General features: G+C 33.2%; 5 protein-coding genes and 1 long non-coding RNA gene across 7 annotated transcripts in view; 4 read left to right on the top strand and 2 right to left on the bottom strand.

Annotated features, from left to right (window-relative positions):
- The window catches only part of LOC149476936 (uncharacterized), a 57320-nt gene that overhangs the window by 17579 nt on the left and 13153 nt on the right, over positions 1–26588 (top strand). The window lies entirely within an intron of this gene.
- LOC149476939 (uncharacterized) lies at positions 859–21699 on the bottom strand. Of its 2 annotated transcripts, none has more exons than XM_089711420.1 (4): positions 21569–21699; positions 2772–2835; positions 2138–2308; positions 859–1091 (listed from the first exon to the last, which is right to left on the bottom strand). In XM_089711420.1, the coding sequence occupies exons 2-4, from the start codon at positions 2827–2829 to the stop codon at positions 877–879; spliced, it is 444 nt and encodes a 147-aa protein (XP_089567546.1). In that variant the 5' UTR covers positions 2830–2835; positions 21569–21699; the 3' UTR covers positions 859–876. The 2 variants fall into 2 exon arrangements, with proteins under 2 accessions (XP_089567546.1, XP_089567545.1); XM_089711419.1 differs by lacking the exon at positions 21569–21699 and adding an exon at positions 5078–5231.
- LOC149476943 (uncharacterized) lies at positions 6301–9955 on the top strand. Its single transcript, XM_089711590.1, has 6 exons — positions 6301–6447; positions 8321–8563; positions 8707–8818; positions 9015–9172; positions 9397–9791; positions 9924–9955. Exons 2-6 carry the CDS (start codon positions 8403–8405, stop codon positions 9953–9955), a joined length of 858 nt encoding a protein of 285 aa, XP_089567716.1. The 5' UTR covers positions 6301–6447; positions 8321–8402.
- LOC149476942 (pickpocket protein 28-like) lies at positions 15005–17071 on the top strand. Its single transcript, XM_089711418.1, has 5 exons — positions 15005–15264; positions 15395–15460; positions 15953–16136; positions 16526–16617; positions 16906–17071. Exons 1-5 carry the CDS (start codon positions 15054–15056, stop codon positions 17028–17030), a joined length of 678 nt encoding a protein of 225 aa, XP_089567544.1. The 5' UTR covers positions 15005–15053; the 3' UTR covers positions 17031–17071.
- LOC149476941 (tektin-2-like) lies at positions 17296–20137 on the top strand. Its single transcript, XM_089711421.1, has 7 exons — positions 17296–17605; positions 17846–18053; positions 18248–18453; positions 18672–18765; positions 18844–18972; positions 19230–19453; positions 19732–20137. Exons 1-7 carry the CDS (start codon positions 17427–17429, stop codon positions 19970–19972), a joined length of 1281 nt encoding a protein of 426 aa, XP_089567547.1. The 5' UTR covers positions 17296–17426; the 3' UTR covers positions 19973–20137.
- Positions 20779–21602, bottom strand: LOC149476940 (uncharacterized). The gene has a single exon (XM_089711417.1). It carries the CDS (start codon positions 21600–21602, stop codon positions 20838–20840), a length of 765 nt encoding a protein of 254 aa, XP_089567543.1. The 3' UTR covers positions 20779–20837.

The raw sequence follows: 26588 nt of genomic DNA, 5'->3' as shown, positions 1-26588 counted from the left end.
GCATACACAAGTTTTCTTGTTCAATATATATTTTGGCGCCTCTTACTCGCCTGTTAATTAATCGTCTCTAACTCTCCTCAACTTCAACTCTCCTCAACACAATGCAATGAATACTAATTGAAAAAGAAAATTATATATTATGTTACAGTCAAAACCCTAAACCAGTCAATAACCTTATTGACCGGTAAAATTAGTCAATAAGGTTATTGACTGGAATTCTCGTTTACGCTAAATTTACCAACAATTTCGAAATCCAAAACGCGTGACACAACAAACAAACAATTCATAAAACGGATTGTAAGATATATCAAACATAGCGCTCGGAGGGTAAACTAAATCTCTTAACCCCAGTGATCCATATTGCATAAAAACAAATACTGGTAGGTATATCCCGGTCAACAGTGCGGTGGGGAAAAGCCCTAACGGTGGTTCGTTCACACGGCGCAGTGTTGACACACCTTTATTTATAGAATTTTCTCGAATTCAAATGAATTGATGTTTCATTTAAAAATCGTGAACGTTAAATATACGTTAAAATGGGTAGTGCCATTTCGAGGAAATAATGCCGTACGTGCAGTTTTTATTATTTCAGTAATTGAACTTTATTCGGGATTATGGACTTATAATTAATAAACATTATCGTGCTTTATATTATATACTCACCGTTTTCTATCTATGGTCAATAAAAAACGAAAGGTATATTTTTATAGGACTTCAAATGGTCCTAATTTCAATTCAAAATTAAAAAGCGCTAAAAATACAGATTGTCATTGCACATGTCATGGACGCACTGACACATAGTCCCGAGGTGGTCAACATTATTATCCTAGAAGCAGTCGAACTAAAGAAAAACCACCACACTTTAAAAATCATTTATTAGCGCCAAAAGTACAAAATGGCAGAAAGACACAAGAACAGAACAGATATGCCAGTAGGGTCAACAGGTTCGCTACTATTGCACATATCATGGAAGCATTGACAGACGGTTCCGAGATGGTCACTATTGTCGTCCTTATAGCAGTCCTTCTCGTGAAGCCTCCAGCCGCAGCTACGGGTCACTCGGACTTCGGAGTCACGGTGGGAATGGAAGACTAAAAAATAAGTCAAATTTTATTAGCAAGAATATGGATTGATGGAAAAGGAATAGAGGTAAACCTCGAAAACATGATGATTTAATAAAATCGATGGGCAAAAACTGTATGGAAATTTCTCAGGATAGGGATTATTTTGAGGAGATAGGAATAAGGAGTCCGTGGAAATAAAAAGAAAAGCAAAACTAACATTACTTACTAAACATAGAATTCAGTTTTACTAACAAAACATTTGCAATGTAAATCAAATAGTGCGTCGAATTTTAGATTGTTATACCTACAATTTGTCTATGTACTTATTTGACATAGACATAGACACACATTTATTTACAATCAATAACACACACAACAACTGACAAAAATAATAACAAAACACAGAACATTACAAATAAAGCAATATTTGGTCTACTTTAAATAAATTGATAAAGACGAAAAATCACATAATAAAATGCCATGATTGTGCTTTAAGACTTAAGACCAATTTATGACTATGACATTAAGAATGGAATAGCAACAATATTGTATATCTACTCAGAATTTCTCCCATAATCCGATCACGTGTCCAAGAGGTTAATTAATGAGGAAAATCTTTAGAACTTTTAGAAAAATAAATTTTATTTTGTTGTTAAATTATTCTGATCTGAGCTGTATCAGAGTGTTTATTAAAAACAATGCAATGTAATATTGTTCAGTAACTATTACCGATTACTACCACGTCAGAGATAAATTAACAGAAGTGAGGTAAATTACAACTGCAACTTACTTAGAATTTCTAACCACCACTTTTTAAGTAGGTAGCACCCAAGAATATAAAGTTACCAAAATGCTTCTGAAACATCCTACTAATATTATAAATACGAAAGTTTATGTTTGTTTGTTTGTTAATCCTCCACTTAAAAACTGATAAATCGTTTTCATTAAATTTGGCAAATTGGCACACACATAGAGAATAGCTTTTATCCCTAAAATCCCACGAGAACGGGAACTATGCCGGTTTTCCTAACTACGCGGGCGAAGTTGCGGGCGAAAATATAAAACAAACTTACTGGTTTGCACAATTTTCCTGCAGAAGAACTGCATCTGGTTGGAATTAGGGATGGACATCTCGCAGTCGATGATTGGCACGATGTAGGGATGTTCCCCGCTTTCATACTTCTTAACGTCGAGACAGGCGGAATTGTTTGCGCTATTGCAGTCGTAACAACGTATGCTTGTGGCTGAAATATACATTTGGAAACTTAAATTAAGTAATTTATGAATTTAAGATGTTTACTATTTGAAAGAGGAAGCAACAAAATGTGATGAGTTACACTCCATGATAATCCTGCATCGAAACACTGGCTCTATTCCTCAATTTAGATAAGTTTATTATAGCAACTACGACTACGAATAAACATAATAGATGCATTTTGTAAATACAACAAAAAATGTAACACATAATTGAACAGCCAGTCGTTAGAAAACACGTTAGGGCGCAGGTATGGCTATACCAAATTTTTTTTCGTCCCTTTGGTAAAGGCTAATAAAAAGTACAATAAATAGTAGTATTTTTACATATTCCTTAACATGACCATACATAACATTGTGTAATAGTTTCGTAGTCTAGCAATAGATAGAGCATTATCACTGAAGCCATAGTTCAAGTAAATTAGATAAGGGGTGAAACAAACTGATACTCACACTCATATACTAAAGAGAGGAACACCAACGCACAGAATGATTCCTTTATCAACGACATCCTAATCTGAAAATAGTTAATAATAATAAATAAATGAAATATCTTTACACCATATAGTTGGAAGTCAGAAACTAAACAGAGAGCGGTGTTTTATCTTTAGTTCGGATTATGCGCGTCCCACCCACGGATAAAACTACGCGCAAAGCTATTTCCTATTCCTACCCTTTAGGGTTGGTTTTTAAAAAAAGTAGCCTATGTTTGTTTCTTGGTGCCAATATAGTTGAAGTTTTTCATTCCAAGTTTCCCAAACCCAAAAAAATGGACAGACTTTTATAATGTTACTGTGGCCTAGCATGGCTTTGCGTGCTCTTCAGATTATCTCGTGGTACCTATTTTCCTCATCTATTACAATCACATATTTTTTTCTGAATAAAAGAAGTTTTCCCTAGAGATAGATCTTTCTCAATTCCAAACTTTATCTAACTCAGTTCAATGGTTTAGTTGGGTACTACAGTAGCGTTTTTTTAGGTACTATTCGCTGTTCCTACGGAAGGTTCCACTGAAATATAATCTATTGACATATATTATACTTTATGGTGTAAATAAATTGAGAAATAATTCACAATTTCAATTCATAATAATATGCCCGGATTCACAGCTTCGATCAATTTTTATAAACTTATTCATTTAACCCGCCAGCACTCGCGCCTCAAGAAATTACATCAGCACTCGCGTGTAGAGCATTTTGCTCACGTTTATGAATGTCAATAAATGCAAGTTTCATCAAAAAATATTAATAAAAAAATATTTTATTCAATAAAATACACATTATTTATTCTACAAAATATATATTCAAAGAGTTAACAATATTAATCTTTTTTATTTTAATTAACAATCATAGACACTAATTTGCCAGTCTTGTAAGGCAGTCTTCCGGAAAAAATTGGACAAAAAAAAACTTTTCAAAAAATAACTTAACTAAATATAAATAACTAATCTTCGTCGTATACGCGAGCTTTACACATATCACATACTGTACGACTATGCTCGGTACATAAAAATTTTTGGCAGTAAATGCAGCTCTTTTTGGTCTTGCGATTTTTGCGTCTTGGGCAAACCGCGCAGATACCAGTTGGTTTTTCGTCTTCTGGTAACTCAGATTCTGCTAAAAAACGTTTCAACACTTGCTGAAGAGGATATGAAATATTTTGGAAGGTGCTTCTTCTTTGGATATGTGGCTGTGTTAGTTGAAAAGCTAGTTGCTTCAAGTAGTCTCTGCGCTTGATGATTATACCCGTATTTTCTTTGTAAATGGTTTGACTGTTGATTCCGATTTCCGGCTATGTTTAGGATCGTGAAAAATAATCTCAGCGACCATCTACATGCCACTCTTGCCACAGAATACTCTTCTTTTGGTCGATTCACAACATCAACACCTCCTTTCGTTTTATTATAAAAGGTGATAATTTCTGGTTTCACGGTAGTTCCAGTTGTTGGATCGATTCTGTCGTCGTTATGAAGTGTACTTATCATAAGAACATTTTTTTTTATTCTTTTTGTTTGGTACGTAAGACACCAGAACCTTGCTCTTATGAAAACCAAAGATACTACTAAGTTTTGGTCTAAAATAAAATAAAATTTGTTCATCCCTTCGATCATGATCCATCTATAATAGAAATACATAATAGATTACATTTCAGTAATATAAAATCATAATATTACATAAAAGTAGCAGTAAAACTGTCCCTAAGATGAAAAAAAAATAAAGTCATGAGTAAAAAAAGTACTTGCGTCGATACCCGCGCGATGAGCAATACGCCGCCTGATGGTACACGGCGCAACAAACCACCTCGTCCAAGTAACTGGCGCACACTGTCGAGAAGTGAACTGCATACAGGGGTAGGAGACGGAACAAAACTCAGCTACCAAATGAACGATGTACGTACGAATAATTTTGACAAAATGGCGCGTGTTTTAAATTTACTGTGAGCAAAATGCTCATAGCGCGAGTGCTCGCGGGTTAAGTTAACTACCTATATCTACCTACTCTTCGTCACACTTTTTCCACGGCACTAAATTTTCAGGCTTTACACAGCTACCGCACCACACATTTTATAGACACATTTAATCGAATATCAAAACAAATTAATTATTTATTTTGTTCATACATAGCAACAAAATAACTCATCTACACTTCTAATGTTTTTATCATCAACAAGATAAAAAAACACATTCCTAAATAGTTACTTGGATACAAGAAACACGCGCATATCATTTATGTGATTAAAAAAAACCTGTTACATATTACCTGAATTAATTATTCACTATTCTAAAAACAATTAACTTCGCAATCGATATAAATAAATAAACCACACTTGTGATAATTACAAGTTGACTATCGCACTGGGAATATTTTATGTTACTGAGTTTATGACCATTCACGATATCTTTTCTATAAGTTAGAGTAGTATAGTGTGACATAATAATGTTGATACTTGAATTAAAAAAAAGCTTGGTTGCATTATTTTTATGTATCCATACAAAACTAGCTGCGATTTCGTTTGTTTACAAGATGTTTACCTACGAGACAAAGCTATTCTAATAAGAATCCAGTCATAATTTTAACTTCTTCAAAGTTTTTTTCCACGGTGAGAAGACTCCTCTGTCTTCATGTCTAATGCACATAGTATTGTTTTACCAACACATTATATATGAAATAAACACAGTAGAGTGAATGTGGAGTATTTTAGTAAAAATTCGATATTATTTTTAATATGGCCTTACTACAAGTTCCTACAGTTGGTCCTTAAAGAAAATTGATCAGTGAAACAGATGTATGAGTAATGCATCTGCTCCATACCCCACTAGGGGACACGGGACTTCACTTTTTTTACTACAAGTTCTCAATCAAGTTCAGTTGGTTAGGTTTTTTTATACAAATACTACCTACATAGATATTAAATTTATTCGTAGATAAATAGTATCAAGTCTCTGTGATCCCTAACTCGCTATCGCATTGACCCATGTCCCGTTTGTAAAATATTCATTGATATTGAAACTTTATATAATTATTAAGTTAATAATGTAAACAATAATTTAGTCTATTGTGATAGGTTTTTAATGAGGTTAATATTAGATATTTTACTATTATAGCTATTCATTTTTACACAATAAGTTTAGTAATAAAATTTATAAAAGTAGTTTTTCTTCTTGAAACAGAGTAAGAACTCTCTGAATTTTCTTCAAAGAACTATTTACTTTACAGTAACTATTTAATGTTAAAAATATTTGTACCTAATTTTAGATATTATGATTATACAGGAAGCCTCGTATGTGGTATATTATGCTCGATAGAACTTATTATTTAGGGAAAAACAGAATAATTAACAAAAAAAACTTTACCGAGGAAGGAATGGTAGAATTTTTTTTTTCATTTTTCCAAAACTTCTGATGGCTACTAGTTAAAAATCTGCTCCACATATGTATAAAAAGTATCTTGCCCATTAGATCGTCCTACAAGGCTCACAACTAAGAGGTTATTTACTCTAACGCATATAACTTCATTCTTGTAAGTTGAAACATGACGCTACTTTGTAAGGCTTCCGAACTATTATGCCTCACATCCGAAGTTTCGAGAATCAACATTTAACTCCAAGTATAATGGAGTTTGAGACTGTTGTAAGTTACTGTATTCATTTCAATTACATATCCATAGGTAGGTATACACACTTTTTTGTTTAAAGTTAATTTTCATCTGCTTCGTTATCCAAACTTGGTGGTTTGTTTGTTTTTCAGTTTACTTTCTAGAATTTAACTGAAAGTCGACTTTAAAAATAATTCTACTAGTACAAATCTATGTATGGTTACCCGTATTAGCTTAGGTTGGTTTTATTTTATATTCTTTCCAGCCCCCCTAGTCAAGTGGCTTTCTGTTAGCGTAGCGTTCAATAGAATATACTACGAATGTATGAAATTGACGTAAGCTGTAGATAAACGTATCTACAGCTTACGTCAATCTCATACATTCGTAGTCTATTCTATTGAACGCTACGCTAACAGAAAGCCAATTGACTAGGGGGGCAGGTCCAACCCAGTATAACAGGCTAGTCATTATATACTGTTATACATACTATAATGGGTAGGTACCTATATCATAATCATCTAAATTCTAAACAAGCATGTAGCCTTCCATCTATTATAAAAATATCAATGAAATAAATTAAAACATGTGCACGTTCATTATTAGATACTTATCTCTATTCTAAATACGCACTTCCGGACATTACGTTTGAGATAAAATGATACTTTTAATATTTCTGATCACATTATTTTGTTTCCATAATAACTACGACAAAAAAATATGATGTGCAAAACTAAACAGCCAACGGCATTTTGAAAGTAGCCGAAGTTGTTTTATACTAGTTACTTATTGAAATTCAGGTGTGTAGAATATATTTCGTAGAACCATCTTATTGGCAAACTTTTCCACTCAAAAATAAATTGCTTTCATATGGAAGTAATAGACGGTATATTGGTATATGATTCTTTTCAAGAAGCACATAAATTATATTTTTTAGGTTTGAGTGCGAAATCTTAAACAAGTCGATATTTTTTTAGAACTATCGAATGATGTCTTGCAATGCAAACTATATTTTGACGGAATTAGAAGTTTACTGAAGGAAGAAGGAAGTTACGGAAGGTTACAAATAACTAAAAATAAGAAATAGATACCACTTCTAAAGTCTAAAGAGACATACTTAAAAATAGACATAGAACACGACATTATATTGAACCTTTTACAGTAATTGCTACAGTTAATGAAATGCATTTGCATTCAAGTAACACCACTTCTAACTCCAAAGCGGACACAGCAGCACCATATTCTAATCACAATGAAAAAGATCCGTAACAAAAACAAAGTGAACATCAAAAAGATACCGACAGACGAAATAATAGACATGCAATACGAGATTTCTATTTAAAGGACTTCAAATATATCAGCCCCCAAGTGACCATTAAAAAGGACGAGCCAAAGAGTTTGAGATTGTTCGCAAAACTGTGGTTTAGGGAAGTGATAAAGGGCCTCAAACAATTCCTTTATGAAGGCTCTTTGCATGGAGTCAAGTGAGTTAAATTGATTAGGAGGAATCGACGCGTAATGAACTTACGCTCTACAGATTTTATCATTCGATTAGATGTGGGCGATTTGGTAGTTCGACTATTTAAATTTGTTATTAGTTTTGAACTGTTGTAATGGGATTGTAGTAAGTTTTGTTTCAAATAATAAGCAGACGGTTAAATGGATCGCGGTATATAAATAAGTGCAGATCTATTTAAACTTTTAGGTGTAATTTAAAAATACTATATCTACTGATTAATAACTATAGGTACTACCTACTATATAATATATAGGTACGACTTGATAGATTCTCGAAGTTTCCAGTTAGACTTACCAGTTACCAGGCAGACTTTTGCCATGAAGAAAACGTTTTAACAAAAAGCACGTGCTGAGAAGCGTATTTATGTTTTAGCTTTAGGTTTTTAATTTCAGATATATTTTCGAGCCGTCCTTCAGCCACAAGGAACGCATAGTCTGGATCATCATAGTCGTGATCAGCATCATCATCTGTGCCATGAACATTATCCAGCTGGTCAGCAAATGGACCTCCACACCGTTTGTTAATGTTATCGACTCTCTACCAACACCAATATGGGCGATACCCTTTCCAACTGTGGTTTTGTGTCCCCATATTCACTTGAAGCTGTCCTATAAAAATGTATCGGAATTGGACGAGTAAGATTTTTCCCTAGAATGCTATTGTTTATTGATAATTCAAGAACCATCTCCATTGTTATACAGGTTTACCCACGGCTAAGTTCTAAGCTCAGATAGAATTGTAACCTGTACATTTGTAATAATTAAAACGTTGTTTTCAGATTAGAGAAGTCTTTCGCTTCATTAGTGTGCCCACACATGGTATCTAATCGTTCTAAAAATCAAAGATTAACAACGGACCAGAACATAAAGCTTCAGGAATTTATTGTGCAGGTTAGTAATGTAAAATTGATTTAATAAAAAGCAAATATTCTCTGTTCCATGTGTGTTTAATGTGAAATCATAGATACTTATTAATTATCCTCATTTTTCCTCTCTTTTTGCTACTTTTAATTATTGTTAATTTAATAATGGTGTCAAGAATAAAATTAATAATGCAACTAATTTATACTTCTAATATTCCATTTAGGGGTCTCCAAAATGTGAAGAAATTGTAAAATTCTGCCATTGGCGCCCAGAAAACAATACAGAGTGGCATTCATCAGATTGCTGTGAAAAATTCTTCAAACCTGTTTTTACAGAATACGGTCTGTGCTATACTTTCAACGATCTTCCTTTAGGCGGAATGTAAGTTACTTGATTCTTGTAAAATTATGACCTGATTAAGCTTAAATAATGCACAAACTTCTTCATAATGTAGCAATCAGACAAAAGACAACGCAAGGTAAACTATTATGAATTCCTACTTACGTGTTAGTAGTAAGGTAGGGTCAGGTATGCCGTGTGATCATTCAAATTACACACATCGAATTATACTTACTGCTATATAAAATCACAAAACAAAATTACAGGACAAACAGCACATTAAAATGGCAGCAAACATTTAACGAAAATGTATCAGCTACTCCTCTAGAGTGGGGTCTAGACATCGGCTATCCCACTATTTTCCCACCTGCAGCCGACATAGTGCCTTATAGGGTGATGGCGTCAGGAGAAGCAAATGGAGTAGATATCGAATTGTACCTAAACATAAGTGAACACCAGTACATTTGTGATGGACATTACAGAGGATTTAATGTAAGTAAAATTAAAGTGCCTTTATTGTATGAAATCTTAGAATTAGGTACATTGATGAAGGTATTTGAATATGAAGGGAATACGATAAGTAACTTATCTTTTAGCCTAGAAGTAGTTAGGAAAAGTAGAAGTTTAGGAAAAGGTAAATTAGGATTTCTAATAAGAGCAAGTGTGAAGAGATTTGAAAATTTACAGGTCTTATTTATTTATTTATTTATTTATTTATTTATTTCTAAAAGGTACCTTACAGCTAAACATAAATTAAATAGAACATTATACAATACTATACGCCAATTACAAGGTACACCAATAACAATACGATACAGTGTGTGAGCAAAAAAGAAAACATAAAAGATACAGTACTAATAATAAACAAATCCTATATTACAATTAAGTATAAAGGTAACATTATGTATGTGTGAGTGAAAGTGAAGTGTATGTGTATGTGTGTGTGTGTGTGTGTGTGTGTGCATGTGTGTGTGTTATTAGTGATTTTCATTACAATTTTGGTCAATAAGCTGTAGTATTACTTTTTTAAACTTCGTGCGAGATAATTGAAAGGGATCAGCCGAGGAGAATTTATTATTATAATTATTCGGAAGTCTCAGAAAGGTTGAATGTTTGAGATAATTAGTAGAGGCTGCTGGCACACTAAAGAGAGGCGTATGACGAGTACGTTGTGATGGCACGCGATACTGTAAGTATTCTAAAGCAACAGGAAAATCAAAGTTATTATTGACAATATCATACAATAGCATAAGGTCGATTACGTCTCTACGATCCTCTAAGGTATTTATTTTATAGTGAGAACAAGCTTGTGAATAGGTCAAGTCATATTGTTTATTTTTATAGTTCATTTTATTTACAAATACCTTTTGAATCTTTTCCAATTTTATTATATGGCATTTATAGCTAGGTCGCCAGATGACGCTAGCGAACTCAAGAATACTGCGTACATAAGCATAGTACAGAACTTTCAAACATGCCAAATCATTAAAGGGTTCAGCTTGTCTCAAAACAAATCCTAAATTTTTATAGGCTTTTTGAGAAATAAATTCAATGTGCATGCGGTAACTAAGTTTGTCGTCGAGGATCACACCTAGGTCCCTTACTGACGTAACGGATGGAATAATTTCGTTGCTAATTTTATAGTCAAAACGTATAATTTTAGTAGCCTTATTTCGAGAAAAAGTTATTTTTTGGCATTTATTTATGTTTACTGATATTTTATTTAATTTATAATAATCGGTAAGCCTATTGAGATCGTCCTGAAGTAAGAGGCAATCCTGAGGGGTCGTGATTTTTCTAAAAATTTTCTTGTCATCAGCATAAAGCAGAAATTTTGAATTTTTAAAACAAGTATCAATATCAAATAAATAAATATTATACAATAAGGGACCGAGGTGCGATCCCTGGGGGACTCCGGAAGTAACATCAACAAAGTCAGATCTATAGCCTCCCAGGATAACAGACTGACTACGATTTCGAATATACGACTCCAACCACCTGAGGAGATTCCCTCTGATGCCAACCGCGTAAAGCTTGCGAATTAATATATTGTAACTGACTCTGTCGAAAGCCTTCTCAAAATCTGTATAAAGCACGTCGACCTGCGCTCTTTCATTCATGCTACTATTCACAAATTGTGTTAATTCTAATAAATTCGTAGTGACATTACGCGACTTAACAAAGCCATGTTGGTTGGAAGGGATGCAATTAATCGTTGAGCTATATAAGTGTTTATGTACAACTTTCTCTAACATTTTCGCGAATATATTAAGTAAAGATATACCTCTATAATTCGTTATTTCATTTTTAGATCCTTTTTTGTGTATGGGTATGATTAAAGCTTCCTTCCAGCACTTAGGGAAGACTCCTTCGTTTAAAGAACGCTGGAAGAGTAATCGTAAGGGTATTACTAAACCAGACTGACAGTTTTTGACAAAGATTGCAGGTAAACCATCGGACCCAGCACCCTTCCGACTATCAAGCTCTCTGAATAATGCTTTTAGATCCTTATCGGTAAGAAAGATTGAACATAAACAGTCGGCTACATTTGACTCCTTAATAGGATTTACAAGATCAGCAGAATCGTCTGATCGAAAAACAGATTGAAAGAAATCGCTAAATGCCGAGCACATATCTTTACCCTTGCTTAACATATGTCCACGATAAGACATACAACATGGATAGCTAGAATTCCTACGTTTATTATTGATATACGTCCAAAATTCCTTAGGAGAAGATTTAATAGAATTTTGACATCGTAAAAGATAATTTGAGTGAACTTCTACTTTTAATTCTTTTATTCTAGCTCTGAGTAGTGAAAAGGTTGAATAATCGCTAGGATTCTTATATTTTTTCCATTTACAGTGAAATTTATATTTTTCTTTTATGATATTAATCAAAGCCGGAGTGTACCATTTTGGATAACGCCGACGCGAAGAAATACGAACAGAAGGCACATATTTATCTATTAATGACCTTATAATACCATAAAAATTATTGGTAGCATCATCAACTGATCCAGAGTTTAAAATTTCATCCCACTTAAATTTACTTAATTCTAAGTTGATAGCATCGTAATCCGCTTTAAAAAACTTTTTTACTTTACCAAACTGTGGTCGTAATGGCTTATTATTAATGTCGTAAATTGTAATTAATAGAGGTGTATGAAATCTATCCATATTGACTAAGAAATTAGAAGTAATGTCCTGACAGTTGATACTTAAATTAGAGAAAACTAGATCCAAAATATTTCCACAAAAGTTTGGTGTATGGTTAAACTGACCCATACCCATTAAATTAGTTATATTTAAAAAACCCAAACTGGCTTCTAAAAGATCCGAATTGCAATAATTGTTAATGCTGTAGTTAAATTTATCCACCCAAGAAATAAAGGGTAAATTAAAATCACCAATGATTAAATAATTATTATTGGGATAATTGTCATGAATCGAAAGCAACGCAGAACTGAAAGACCTTAAGAGATTAGGCAGATCTGAAGAAGGAGGCAGGTAAGCGGCAATAATGTGGAAATCCACCTTATCTTCGAACATATCACCCGACATTGACAGCCAAACACTTTCTACATTACCACATTGAACATTTTGAGTGATGAGAGCATTGTAAATTTTTTTAATGCAGATTAATACGCCACCGCCTTTCCTATTGTGTTTCCTATCGCATCTAAAAACCTCGTAACGCGAATCGCAAATCTCCGAGTCTAAAATTCCATCGCATAACCAACTTTCTGTGATAATAATTAAATCATAATTGTTCGACAAAATGTTTCTATGCAACTCCGGTAATTTCGTACGTAAGCCGCGAGTGTTTTGATAATAAATACTTATATCCTTACTTCTGGAAGCCATTGAAAAAGAATGAAATTAACAAAAGCTATGCAATAAAAAACAAAAAACAATATTAATGAAACTATAAGAATAAGTTGATAAACTATAATTTCCATTACAATAGAAGCATATAACTCGGTAATCCAAAACATATTGTTAACAAACACGGTTTTTAATGTACTAAACGAATAATAACTATTTAAATATTCACGACAAAGAAATACAAGGTCGTTACAAAAAATATCAAAAAACCCGCGGGCAGTTCTAAAAAATGTCGTCAAGTTCAATGTCCATTGCAAACGAACAGTGTAAATCGGGGGAGATAAACCTTTTAAAGATCGGAAGTAAATATGGTTATGCAAAATTATGGAATTATTAGTAATTATTAATAGATCGAACAGCACTTTAATATTAATAACTGGAGTAAAATTAGGACGAAAAAATAAATATGTATGAGATTTATGACTAGTTATTATGTGTAAAAATGAGTGTGGATTTGTATAAAACTGTGAATACGTGTAATATGGGGTAAGTTTTAACGTGTAAATTTCAAACAATAACAAATAAAAAATTTCTATAATTTGGAATATAAAATTATTTTTAAATCTATTAGGTATATAAATATATGCATGATTAATTTTTATGTGTAAATTTGAGTGTAGATTTGTGTTACGCTGTGAATATGTGTTATATAGGATAAGTTTTAAAGAGAAAAATTTAAACATAAACAAACAGAAATTTACTACAATTTGGAATCTAAAAAATTTTTTAAATCATCTTCGGAAGATATAGCTTTGGCTGGAGCCTTCTCGTTTGCGCGTATGTATATGGTACAGTTTTTAATCCATACAAACTTAATATTCATCTCCTTGGCACGTTTCTTACAAGTATTTAATAACATTTTATTTGCCACGGTGAGGTGTTCGTTAATAAAGATCTTCGTTGCGGTACCGGTAAAACCAAGGTCATGCGACATAATGCTCTTAGTTTTATTACACTTCTTGAAATTGCTTATCAAAGTATCTTTAGTGAGTTTATCCCTTAATTTGGCGACAATTTTACGTGGGGAGTCCCTCTTCTCTCTGAATGACTGAACGCGAGTAATGAATTCAATGTCCTCCTTATTAAGATCACAATTAATAGCTGATGCCAAACGAAAAAAGACTTGAAGTAGATTCTCGCTTGATTCTTCCGGTATTCCAACTATTTCCACATTCAAAAATCTACTTTTTTGTTCAGTACGCTTGGATTCACGTTCGAGGGATGTAACAGTCGTTTGAAGGTTTTTTATCATATCATGACTCTTAACTAAATCCACCTCATACTTATGCAACCGTCCCTCGAATCCCTTAACTTGCGATTTCAACCTCTGGATATCTTCGTTCAATCTGTCTACTAAGGATAACTTAATGTCAATATCTTCGATTCTTTTATACATATCCTCAATGACATTGGGATTAATTTTGCTCGTTAAGTCATTAAGATCATTTCTTAATTTTTCGACCTTATCAGGCAACGAAGAAAGAGTCGAGAGCATTTCCTCAATTCGATTTAAAGATAACTGATATGAAGAAGGTTCTTCGCAGGACTTGGCGACTTCACCAGATGCAGCTAAATTTCTACACTCCGGACAACACCACGCACTCTGTCTTTCGTAGCCGAGCCTACGCCAGCCGATTTCTGTTAAACTAGCACAATGAAAGTGATATGTGGAACGGCAGCTCGAACAAAATGCTCCATCAGACACTAAGTCGCTACAACGTTTGCAATTCATGCCGAAGGTTGTAAGCACAGGCGACAATAGAACGTCGTACAGAGCTAAATACGTTCACTTGTTTCGCGCAAAGTCTCTTAGCATAGATAGCTCGAAGTCGCAACCGTCGGGCCTTCGATCCGCGAAACCAGAGTTCAAATCCAAGGCGGGCAAAAAAAAAAAAAAAAAAAAAAAATTTTTAATTTTAAGCACAATCTTAGAAACACAGACGGAATGTCCTGCCACACACAAATCGAAATTCGAACTGAACTTAATCAGATCACCAACAGACCACGTCTACAGTACCACAATTTTACGTCTTCCTATGGATAAGATGACCACCATAGAAGTGACTCCAACAACTTATAAAACGGATACATCCCTTCGAGCTCTGTCTCCAGATTTAAGACAATGTTTCTTCCAAAACGAAAGGAAGTTAGAATACTTTGAATTCTATACAGATAGCAATTGCCAGCAGGATTTATTGATGCGCGAAACAATGAAGAGATGTAAATGCGTTATGTTTAATTGGCCAAGTAAGTTAAAAAAATATTTTCAATTAATAACGTTAAAATATATAGTATAAGGAGATAGGCACGCTTCCGGCTTGTATAGTATTATCACATACTAGAAATAATATACTATATAGGTATTATAATGTTGCAGGAAAATCTATTTTGGAACCGATCTGTTCAACAGTTCAAGATTTTATTTGCATCAAAGAAGTAAAAGGTAAAATCAATCGTTCTTTTCAATCATTGAATTCATTGCTTAATTAATTGGATTTAAAAATTCGATATAAACACATCATTTAAAATTTTAATTACCTAGATAAAATGATTATACAAAACAATTTTTTTTGTTCTCAAATCAGTAGTTTCTGAGCTAATCGCGTTTTTAACCATAGAAACGAACAAACATGATCTTCAGCTTTATGATATTAGTTTGCGTTTGGAGCTTCTCGGAATCGAATACTTAGTTGTGAAGCTTTTGAACTATAATTTACAATTCATAGATCATACTAGTTAGTTTGATTTATACGAATTCTTGAACTGTAATGCTTGATATTACAATGATAATAATTCCAAAGCTGATGTTCAATTTTGAAACGGTTATGGATACTAGATGATTAAATAAACGATGACAACAATTTTAATAAGCTCATTTTAAAGACTTTTACTTATTAAATATCAATAAGCGTAAAACTAACGTCTATCCTTTTAGCCTTAGTGGAACAGCGTCTGATCTACGCCTACTACAAGGACAGCGATGAGCAGAGGGAACATCACGAATACTCCTCATCTTGCTACCCTTCCTGCAACGATGTGCTTTACTCTAGCCAAGTTTATTACTCCGATTTAGGGGAAGAACCGAAGAGGACAACCCCTCACTGGAGTGAACCAAAAAAGTATTATGTTTATTATTTTTAACGATTTTCTTTGATCCAACTATCCTACATACGTCAAAAACGCGAGAGTTAGTAAGAATGTATGAATGTTCATAATATGTTTGTACTTTGTACGGAGCTGATCAGATTTTTAAGAAATATTCTACACAGATAGTATAGTCGGGATTAGCATATACGATAATTTTAAATCAGATAGTTAGCGAATGGTGCCGCAGGTTCCAACTAGTTCTTTCAAATTTTCACTATGGTACTCCAGCCAAATTACGACTCCAACCAGTGGCATTGTGAAGTTATTGCGAAACTTACAGGATACTTCATTATTACAAATAAGTATACATATACGTCTCCTAATACCCTGCAGCTTCACCTACTTAAAATATATGTTACAGAGGTGAAAGAACACGAGTTAACGTACATTTCTACAACGACATGTTTCTGGGTCAGCACCGACACGCTCAGTACGACGATTACTACTTTGCAGGTGGTATTCCCTTTCAGCCATTTAAAATCGTACCTTATGAGTTTATTAAGTCTAGAAGGATAGGTATACATACCTAAATAAAAAATAACGGGTTTTGCTACTAACTAATCGCGAATATGGAAGTGTTTAAATTACATCTTAGGTAAAATAACAATTTTCAAAATTGAATTTATTTCACGCAGTTTTTCTAGCAGGAATTGAGAATCTATATCACTTGCTTTACGTACCCTACTTATTTACGTACCCTACATGGCAGTTTTCAAGTTTTAATACTAATTTTATTTTTAGGTGCAATAGGAGGACTATTCAGCCTCTTCTTGGGATTCAGCATCATCAGTCTAGCTGAAATTGTTTATTTTGTCATGTTAAAACCCATTTATATGGCAGTGAAAAATACTTTCTGGATTCGTTAATATATATTTACGACTTATTATTAAACTCTACTTATGTTATTTTTGTAATTAAACATTTATATTATTATTTATATAATAATTTTTGTACTGTATAGCATTGTGGTGTTTTGGCATGTCTGTAAGCCAAATGTTCTATAATTAAATAAATAAATTTATTGTGAATAAACGATAAAGAAAGAGTATTTTTATTAATATGTGATGGGAAGGATTGAACCTTACTCTTTTCTTTTACCTATTAAAATTGATACATTTTAAACATAACTCCTTTTTTTCCTTAATGTTTATTTATGGATTGTATCCTATGAGTATCTATATTAAATTTGATAGCTCATGTCTCTCAGATCATAAAATTTTTATTTTGAACGTATTGTTTATAATTAATCATTCATTTATAAAATGTTTTGTGAAGACGCGTGCTTAGGCCATTCAAATGGTTTGGATAAAATTAGAAATATAAATGATAGGTTAAACGCAAAAGTAGTAGAACAAATAAATGGTTCTCAAGAATTGGTTATGCTAAGTAACTTTGCAAGAGAATCACACGAATATAATTTTAAAAAGAGCTTACAAGAAAGGTATTTAGCTAACCCTAACTTTAACAACAAAACCTAGAAATACAGAATGTTTCATGTGGGCTTCAATAGTCTAGTTAACAATATTAATACATATCCACATAATATGACTATGTAACTAGCTGATACATAAAAAATGTTTTATATCTTTGACCTTAGATATGAATTGATCTAATCAGAACTAAGACAAGTTAAAACTACTTATGTTCATTCAGATAAAACTAACTTAAAGTCTATTAATAGAATATCAGACGTAACTTCTTGGCGTTGGGTGTTAGACGATCTATCTAAACGTCTAGAAGAAGCTATAGTTTCCTTGAAGTATGAAGACAATGCTCTGAAAGTTGTCATTCAAAGGATCGAGGACGAGATTCGAGAACATTCTACACAAGGCACACGACCAGGAGCCATGAGCCCATTGCGTGATGCTGTAGAAGACGCTATAATACAAGTAATTTCCAAGTCATTAATAATGCGAAGCGACAGTATCTGTATCTTTTCTACAGAAAATGTAACTGGTCAAAATTCTGAGCTGCGTGTTTATTTATATCTAGATAAGTACCTATTAGCATAATTTAGTATCTTCGACACGACGATTTGTTAAAATATTTCATATAATGAGCGGTATCTTCACCTTTTTCTTAGGAATACAATTTTCTTCGTGAGGAGAAAAAGAAATTTGAGAAATTGGTCCCAGAGCTCACAAAACAAATTTTACTTCTAGAAAAAACTAAAAAGAGAATAGAATCTGATATTCTCAATAAGGACCAGGCCATAAGTGTGGATGAAACATGTGTAGACAAAGATTATAGAAATGCTAAGGTGGAAAATTGGAAGGGAAGAAAGAAAAAGTGGGTTATTATTATTTGGAAATATTCAAACTATTGTTCGCCGCCAGTTTAAAATTATGTGATGCTGTGATGTTTATGTAACATAAGCGAAGAAATTAGAAACATTTGACAGAATATTCTACTATAGAAATGCAAACGCATTTCGCGCTGTTATAAGGTTTAGGTACATTGTCTCCTATTTGTTTACCAACATACTTGATAGATTTTTACTTTTTTAGAGGCTTATCCATGAAAAAATGGGAAAAACGATGTGCTTTACTAAAAAGGGCAGGACTACGGGCACTTAGATACACTATAGTTACTCGTCTCCAGGTTTGTGACAAGGAAGGAAGGGCGAATTATCAGTGTTAATAAAGAATTTTCAATACATTTTACTTGAAATATTTATAGGTTCGAGGCGCAAGAGTGCAATTATCTATCGCAGCGCAGGCCATGGCAACCCGAGTCGATACTATCCTCAGAAGACGCTATCATACCAACTCTTTGAAATTGGAAGATTTGAAGTGGCAAAGACAGGAGGTAATAAGGATCTTCTTACCTAAGTGTGGTGCTAGGTTTTATTTATTCTACTTTTAGAGAGTAGGCTATAGGCCGTCTTACCCAAACCTATAACCTGAATACGACTACCTACTAACAATTGACCGACATTATCAACTACTACAAAATTGAATTAAGGTACCGAATAGTATCGAGATTGTGAATCCCAAATAACTACAAAATGTGAAGAACTAAACCACATATTTTCAGGCTATTTTAATGGAGTTTTCAATTGACAGGCAATACGTGACCTTAAATCTCTGGAAGAAGAACAATCACAATCGGAATATAATTTATTGCAAATCATGGATCAGGAACGCAAAGTCGAGGCAAGAATCATTGAACGAGCCAGAAAACCCGGTCGAGAGCTCATCAAAGACGATGCTGATCGGAAATCGAAATATGAATTGATACAGATAAGACTGCTTGCTAAAGAACTAAGGAAGAATATAGAACGAATTGTGTAAGTAGGTACTAAAATATAGCCAAAATGTATATCAAACATGTCCATCGAACTCGCTATACATTCATACCGCTTACCAAGTCACTTTTCATATAGTTACTAGTGGAGTATCCTTATCGAAATGTCGAGTAATTCGTTATTCGTGCGCACATTGACTATCTTGGTGGGGAAAATTCACAATTACATATTTACATTCAACAGACTTAGAACGAGAAGTTAAATAAGAAACGAAGACTACATCAATTAGTTGTTCATATACTAATATAATATTACCACAGGTCCCTTCAAGATGCGGTAGCGAATGCCATTACGAAAATTGATTGCACAGCAGAAGATTTGTCTCAAGTTCTTCTTTTAGACGAAAGTAGAATAAGGTCCAGAACAGGGGAGGTCCCAATTGTATCTTCTGGAAGTACCCAGTCTGCCCAGTCTCATTCTAGAGATAGATCTCCACAACCTTCAGATAAGTTGACTGTCATCCAGGAGGAAAACGAAGATGACTATCCATTTGATTTCTAATCACTAAGTACTGATTGTATAAAGCAGAATGTGCATTTTATATTTGGGTACATCATTGGCGCAAAACGGCTTAATCAATTTGGATGGATAGATTAAACCAGGACATATATTTTGATCTAAAATAAAATATGAAAGACAGGAATATATTTACTGGATAAATATTGCATTTATGTATTCATAATGCACTGACAATGGTCTAATGAATCTTCATGATAAGATCAAACTAGCAATCCCTACTAATAACATTATAAATGCGAAAGTAACTCTGTCTATCTGTCTGTTACACTTTCCTGCTTAAACCTCTCAACCGATTTTGATGAAATTTGGCACAGACATCTTTAGACCCTGAGAAAGAACATAGGCTACCTTTTATTGCGAAATATGTACCACGGGCGAAGCCGGGGCGGACTGCTAGTGATTAATAAAGTCATGGTTATGGAATCAATTGTATAGAAATAGCTTAGCTTAACCTGGTATACAAACAAGAAGATATTAAAACTGTATAATCAAAGTATAACAAGATTTTATGCAGAATACATTCATTTTGTTATACTGTATAAAATAATAAATTCTAATTAATGATAAATGAAGAAACCTGACCGAGATAAATATTTGTGAAAACTTAAATTACATCCTTACAGAAAGAAAAATTTAAGTTCTGATATTTGTTGTTTATTGATTTAAAAAAAAATTAATTGTAATAACATATCTTGTATTTTGAAATTATTAAGCATTCATACAATTACTCTAAATGTATAAAACTATTAAATTATATTTAAAAAAATGTTATAAATCTTATCTTATTCTATATTCATTATAATACATTTCTCTAATATAGGTATACTCATGGTATACTTATATAATTTCAAGAAACAGTCTGTTTGGAACTATTTTTATGGCGTTTACCTTTTATGTGTCGCTCCAGATTATCAACATTGCATGCAACCTGTGTTTTACAGCTATTGCAAGTTGCTTTATCTTCCGTTGCATTTGTCAAATAGTTATCAATTGTTATATTCTGTCCTTCGATGAGTCGCACAATTTTACCCAACTCTTTATAATGATCCGGATTGTCTACATGGTCAAATATATTTTCAATATAATTTCCAAAGTATTTGTGACAGATTTTACACCATAGGTCATTGGTGCTGCCTTCAACAGAGAGGATGCCATTAAACGGCTGCAGTACTATGGATTTTGCTCGCCGATGTTTTTCATTGTTAATATGGGTTAAAATATCATTTATAGTATACAGTACATATTCATCACAAATTGTGCAGTGTGCGTTAGTTTTGTCTGCTCGTAAGACCCATGTTTGTAATATTTTTGATGGTAACTCAATAAAACCACCATCCATCTCGACAAAATCGTGTATCTTTTTCACAACTTCTTTATGTCTAGAACTTTGTATATGGATTTTCAAATCAGTAATATTACTAGCGCATAGGTAACATTTCATAGTTTTACAAATATTGTTAAGAATCAACAGTCTTTCCAAAGATAATCTAGTGTGTTTCTCTCCTTCTATGTGAAATTGAATTACTTGATTGTTGTTTTCTATTGGTGTTTTGCATAATAAACATGCTAAAGAGTTACCTTCGGTTTCTATGATATCCTCATAAAACGCCATTGTGTAGTTAATCTAATACTTTATCATTACTTTATAAACATTCACAGTTTTGATAACAATGTTTTCGATGTATTCACCATCACCATGTATTTAGATTGTCACACAATATTAGAGGAGCGATGTTCTCGTTTATAAGTTAACTTACTGACAGTACTTGAAAAATTAATGATGCGTATAAATATATAATTTTATGAAAAGTATATTAGGCCAGTAGAAATCGACACTAAAAAACCCTAAATTCGCAAAGCACGATGTAGATTTGAATTTTTGGTATGTTGTTTGGATCAGTTAGGGTGATGTAAATCCCAATTTGCAACTTCGAAAAAGTTGTGCTCGCTGCGCACCACGTGATAAACTGCGAAAATTTTGGACTTTTTTCACTTTTTGCTCTAAAAGTCATAAACTATGCGTTTCCGACAAGTATCATTCAGTACATAAATTAAGGTTATTAAATTTGCAACAATTTAAGCCTAATTAAAGCTCTCTAAATCTTATAGCGACTAAACTGTGGCCATTCGAAGATGGTTCATTTTTCCCGAAATATTGAAATTTTTAGTTTTGCTCCCGTTTGAAGCAAAATATTGGCAAAAACCGCTCGTTTTATGAGAAGTTCGTATAATAAAGTTGTAGTGCATTTAATTTTCTTTCATAAGAGCATAGAACAAAGTCTGTGAGACAAATACAGTGAAACTTGGCTAAGTGGGACCTGGATAAGTGAGAAACCTCCATAACTGGAACTCATGCTGAGGTCCCAACACTTTGGCACTGAATTACCTCTGTTAGTGGGACGAGGTAAACCTCTATATCTGGGATTTGTTCTTTCGATTTATCATCATAGTTACCTCTATAACTGAGACAGCAAGTAAATTTTATATGCTTACACCTCTGTAACTGAGATAACATTGCTTGTTTACTCATTCTTATTCTACACACAAATTCCACACGTAATTCCAAGTACGTAAGTACAAATTTTGAGCTTCAATTACCTTCAGTTTTAGTTTCGCTTTACTATCGTACAGATGTTTATTCTAAAAATGTCAAAACGAAAGCTACAATCGTTATCATTACGTGAAAAACTGAAGTTAATTAATGGAACCCTCTGTAAATGAGACAGATATTTATTTATACCTGTATATCTGAGACACTGGGTAAGTGGAATACCTCTATAAGTGAAACGACATTGCAGGTCTCTTGATGTCTCACTTAACCAGGTTTCACTGTAGTTCACTCACAATATCTGAAAAACAAAAAGAAGGTAGAAATAGATTTTTAAAGAATTGAAACTGAGGGCATATAAAATCATAAAAAGGATAATACTTTTTCATTTGCAGGATAGGTAATTAACAAAATTACAAAGATAATTAAATTTGCAACAATTTAAGCCTAACCGCAGCTCTCTAAACCTTATAACAACTAAGCTGTGGCCTTTCAAAGATAGTCAGTTTTTCCCGAAATTTTCAAATTTTTAGTTTTGCTCCCGTTTGAACCAAAATATTGGCAAAACCGCTCGTTCTATGAGAAGGTCATAAAATAAAGTTGTAGAAAATTTAATTTTGTTAATTACCTATACTGCAAATGATAAAGTATTATCCTTTTTATGATTTTATATGCCCTCAGTTTCAATTCTTTAAAAATCTATTTCTACCTTCTTTTTGTTTTTCAGATATTGTGAGTGAACTATTTGTCTCACAGACTTTGTTCTATGCTCTAATGAAAGAAAATTAAATGCACTACAACTTTATTATACGACCTTCTCATAGAACAAGCGGTTTTTGCCAATATTTTGCTTCAAACGGGAGCAAAACTAAAAATTTCAATATTTCGGGAAAAATGAACCATCTTCGAATGGCCACAGTTTAGTCGCTATAAGATTTAGAGAGCTTTAATTAGACTTAAATTGTTGCAAATTTAATAACCTTAATTTATGTACTGAATGATACTTGTCGGAAACGCATAGTTTATGACTTTTAGAGCAAAAAGTGAAAAAAGTCCAAAATTTTCGCAGTTTATTATTTGCGTATAATCTTTTTTCCTACTTTCCCAAATTTTGTAATTTTGTTAATTACCTATCCTGCAAATGAAAAAGTATTATTCTTTTTATGATTTTATATGCTCTCAGTTTCAATTCTTTAAAAATCTATTTCTACCTTCTTTTTGTTTTTCAGATATTGTGTGTGAAATATTTGTCTCACAGACTTTGTTCTATGCTCTTATGAAAGAAAATTAAATGCACTACAACTTTATTATACGAATTTCTCATAGAACGAGCGGTTTTTGCCAATATTTTGCTTCAAACGGGAGCAAAACTAAAAATTTCAATATTTCCGGAAAAATGAACCATCTTCGAATGGCCACAGTTTAGTCGTTATAAGGTTTAGAGAGCTGCGGTTAGGCTTAAATTGTTGCAAATTTAATAACCTTAATTTATGTACTGAATCATACTTATCGGAAACGCATAGTTTATGACTTTTAGAGCAAAAAGTGAAAAAAGTCCAAAATTTTCGCAGTTTATCACGTGGTGCGCAGCGAGCACAACTTTTTCGAAGTTGCAAATTGGGATTTACATCACCCTAACTGATCCAAACAACATACCAAAAAGTCAAATCTACATCGTGCTTTGCGAATTTAATGTTAATTTCCACTGGCCTATATTATCTAAGTAGCTGTGTATAAAAAAATAAAAACTCTTAATTTAAGTTTTAGGGATTTCCCGCGATTTTCAATCCGAATCATTCCACAGAGTGAAAATAATCCATATCCTACCTACCGGCTACCACAGAGTAAAGTAACTACGCAGACATCCATCAAGACGTAATGTTTACATTCCCCGTTTTCCAATTACAGAGCATAATGCGACTCAATGCCGCACAATGCCGAATTATGCTGATGCTTAATTGGAACGTGAAACGCACCAGCAGGTTGCGCTAAGTTCAGTGTTGAAAAAAAAATATTCATAGAGTTAGCAATAACCTCAATAATGTGTAAATAAAGTGGTATACATACATCGAGATATATGTACTACTAGAGAGATTATTCCATATAAAAACATTGCGCGCGGCCGATGTGGTGGGGTACGTGTGGAACGAGCGAGGCGTGGCTTCAAGTTCAAAGATTAAGCAATGCGTGCAGATGCGACACATTGTGCAATCTGTTTACTCGGTACTATCTGGTGGTACTGATACTAGGGAATTAATAAAAAGAGGATTTTATATTAAACTATGTATTTTAATTTCCTTTAAATAATATCAATTTAGTAAGCTTTTGTCGTTTTGTGTAGTAAGCAATAGTTTTATCAGTTTTTGCTTCATGATGTAAGAGTATTGGTTTATAATAGCCCTAACTAAATGGATACGATGATTCAATGTTGATGGCGTTTACGTATAAGAAACTCACATTTTGAAAAATCTCACGTGAGATTCGAGGATGGGGGAGAGGCTTGAATAAAATCTCACGACATCTCACCAGGGGGGGAGGGAGGGGCAGAAAATTTAAAAAAACACCTCACGTAATTTATGGACGCCCCCGGCCCTTACTCGATCACAATTTTTGTAACGAATGTGAAAGACGAAACAATAAATACGTAAAGTGGCTTTTACTATAAACGGAACTACATTTAAAAATATACTTTATTTATTGAGTTATAAGGTTGCTTCCATTCTGTTTATTTACATTCTCAAAAACATCAATCGCCGCAGAGGCGGCTTGCGACAAAGGCGGCTTGTGTCAAAGGCCTCGGCGATATCATTTAAGAACATAATATACTTAAGGCAAACTTGTAATAAGATCTATTTTACTTTCTTATTGACAAGGATATTGGGTAAGATACCTATTGGAATAATTTTATTATTATGTATGTAGTATGTACTAATTAAATCCGCGAATAAAAAAAATTTAGTCGCGAATATAGAAATTGGGTCGCATTTTTTTAATTCGCGAATAGTGAAAACGCGAATAAAGGAAGCGCGATTAAGGAACTTTTACTGTATTAGTTTCTGTGAATGTTGTGTTTATTTGTAATTGTTGTGCATAATAATTTATAAATCCTATTGGAACAACTGTTGATGAACCTTTTTTTAATAAATAAAAATAGGCAAATAAATAAAATAACCTACCGTTTTACTTTGCGTAGTCGGGTAAAAGTATAAATATTTAGGTACTACACCACGGTAATCTTTCCTAGTATATATTGTATATACATAGTTAAAAAATCCAGTTACATTTTTTTAACAGACTCATCGATAGTGTCACGTCTGTGCTGTTGTTAGTCTATGAAAAATGGCGCGAAACGCAGAACGCGTGGTGATTTTTCGCAAAATGATAACAATATTAGTAAAATGCATGACTTACTCATAATAAGGAAACTTACTGGTGAAAAGTCACTCCTCGGGCTTTGTTTGTATTATGGGAACTGTTAAAACAATTTCTTAGCACACACGAAGGCATTTTGAACAGAGCAATAACACGTGTTGACGCGGCAAGCGGGAAACACAGTCCGGCACAGACTAATGAGACTCGTGACTTTTGACTCTAGCTCGTTGTAAAGAGAGTGTAGTAGCGATCGCCTCTCTAGTGTACATATATCTCGATGTATACATAATAATTTGTTGAAAAATATTTACGGTTATTTTAAGTAATTTGGATTGTGATTTTTTCATTAACATTTTTTTCAATGTTTGTACCTTCATCCATACTTATATTTATTTTTTTAACACAATTTGAATTAACTTTGATTATTTCGAAAAAACTACAATGAAACGAAAGCTTTCAATTTTTTTCCAACAATTAATAATTACTAACGATAAATCGGTTGCACGCATCAATTCACGCGCATTACTTTTTCTAGTGCTCGATTGTGCGAAGCGTTGCTGTAGTTGGAACATTCAACGTTAAGCATTATGCCGCATAATGCGCTCTAGTGCTGTAATTGGAAAACGGGGATTCTGTGCACGTAAACAGTAGAGTACCTATATTTAAACGATTGCGAAC

The sequence above is a fragment of the Colias philodice genome, chromosome 26, assembly GCF_061535455.1.
Source record: "Colias philodice isolate Cphi_HAF_F1 chromosome 26, ilColPhil1 Martin Lab GWU primary, whole genome shotgun sequence".
Classification (NCBI taxonomy): Eukaryota; Metazoa; Arthropoda; class Insecta; order Lepidoptera; family Pieridae; genus Colias; species Colias philodice.
The sequence above is the reverse complement of the archived record's forward strand: the minus strand, read 5'-3'. Positions and strand labels throughout refer to the sequence as shown.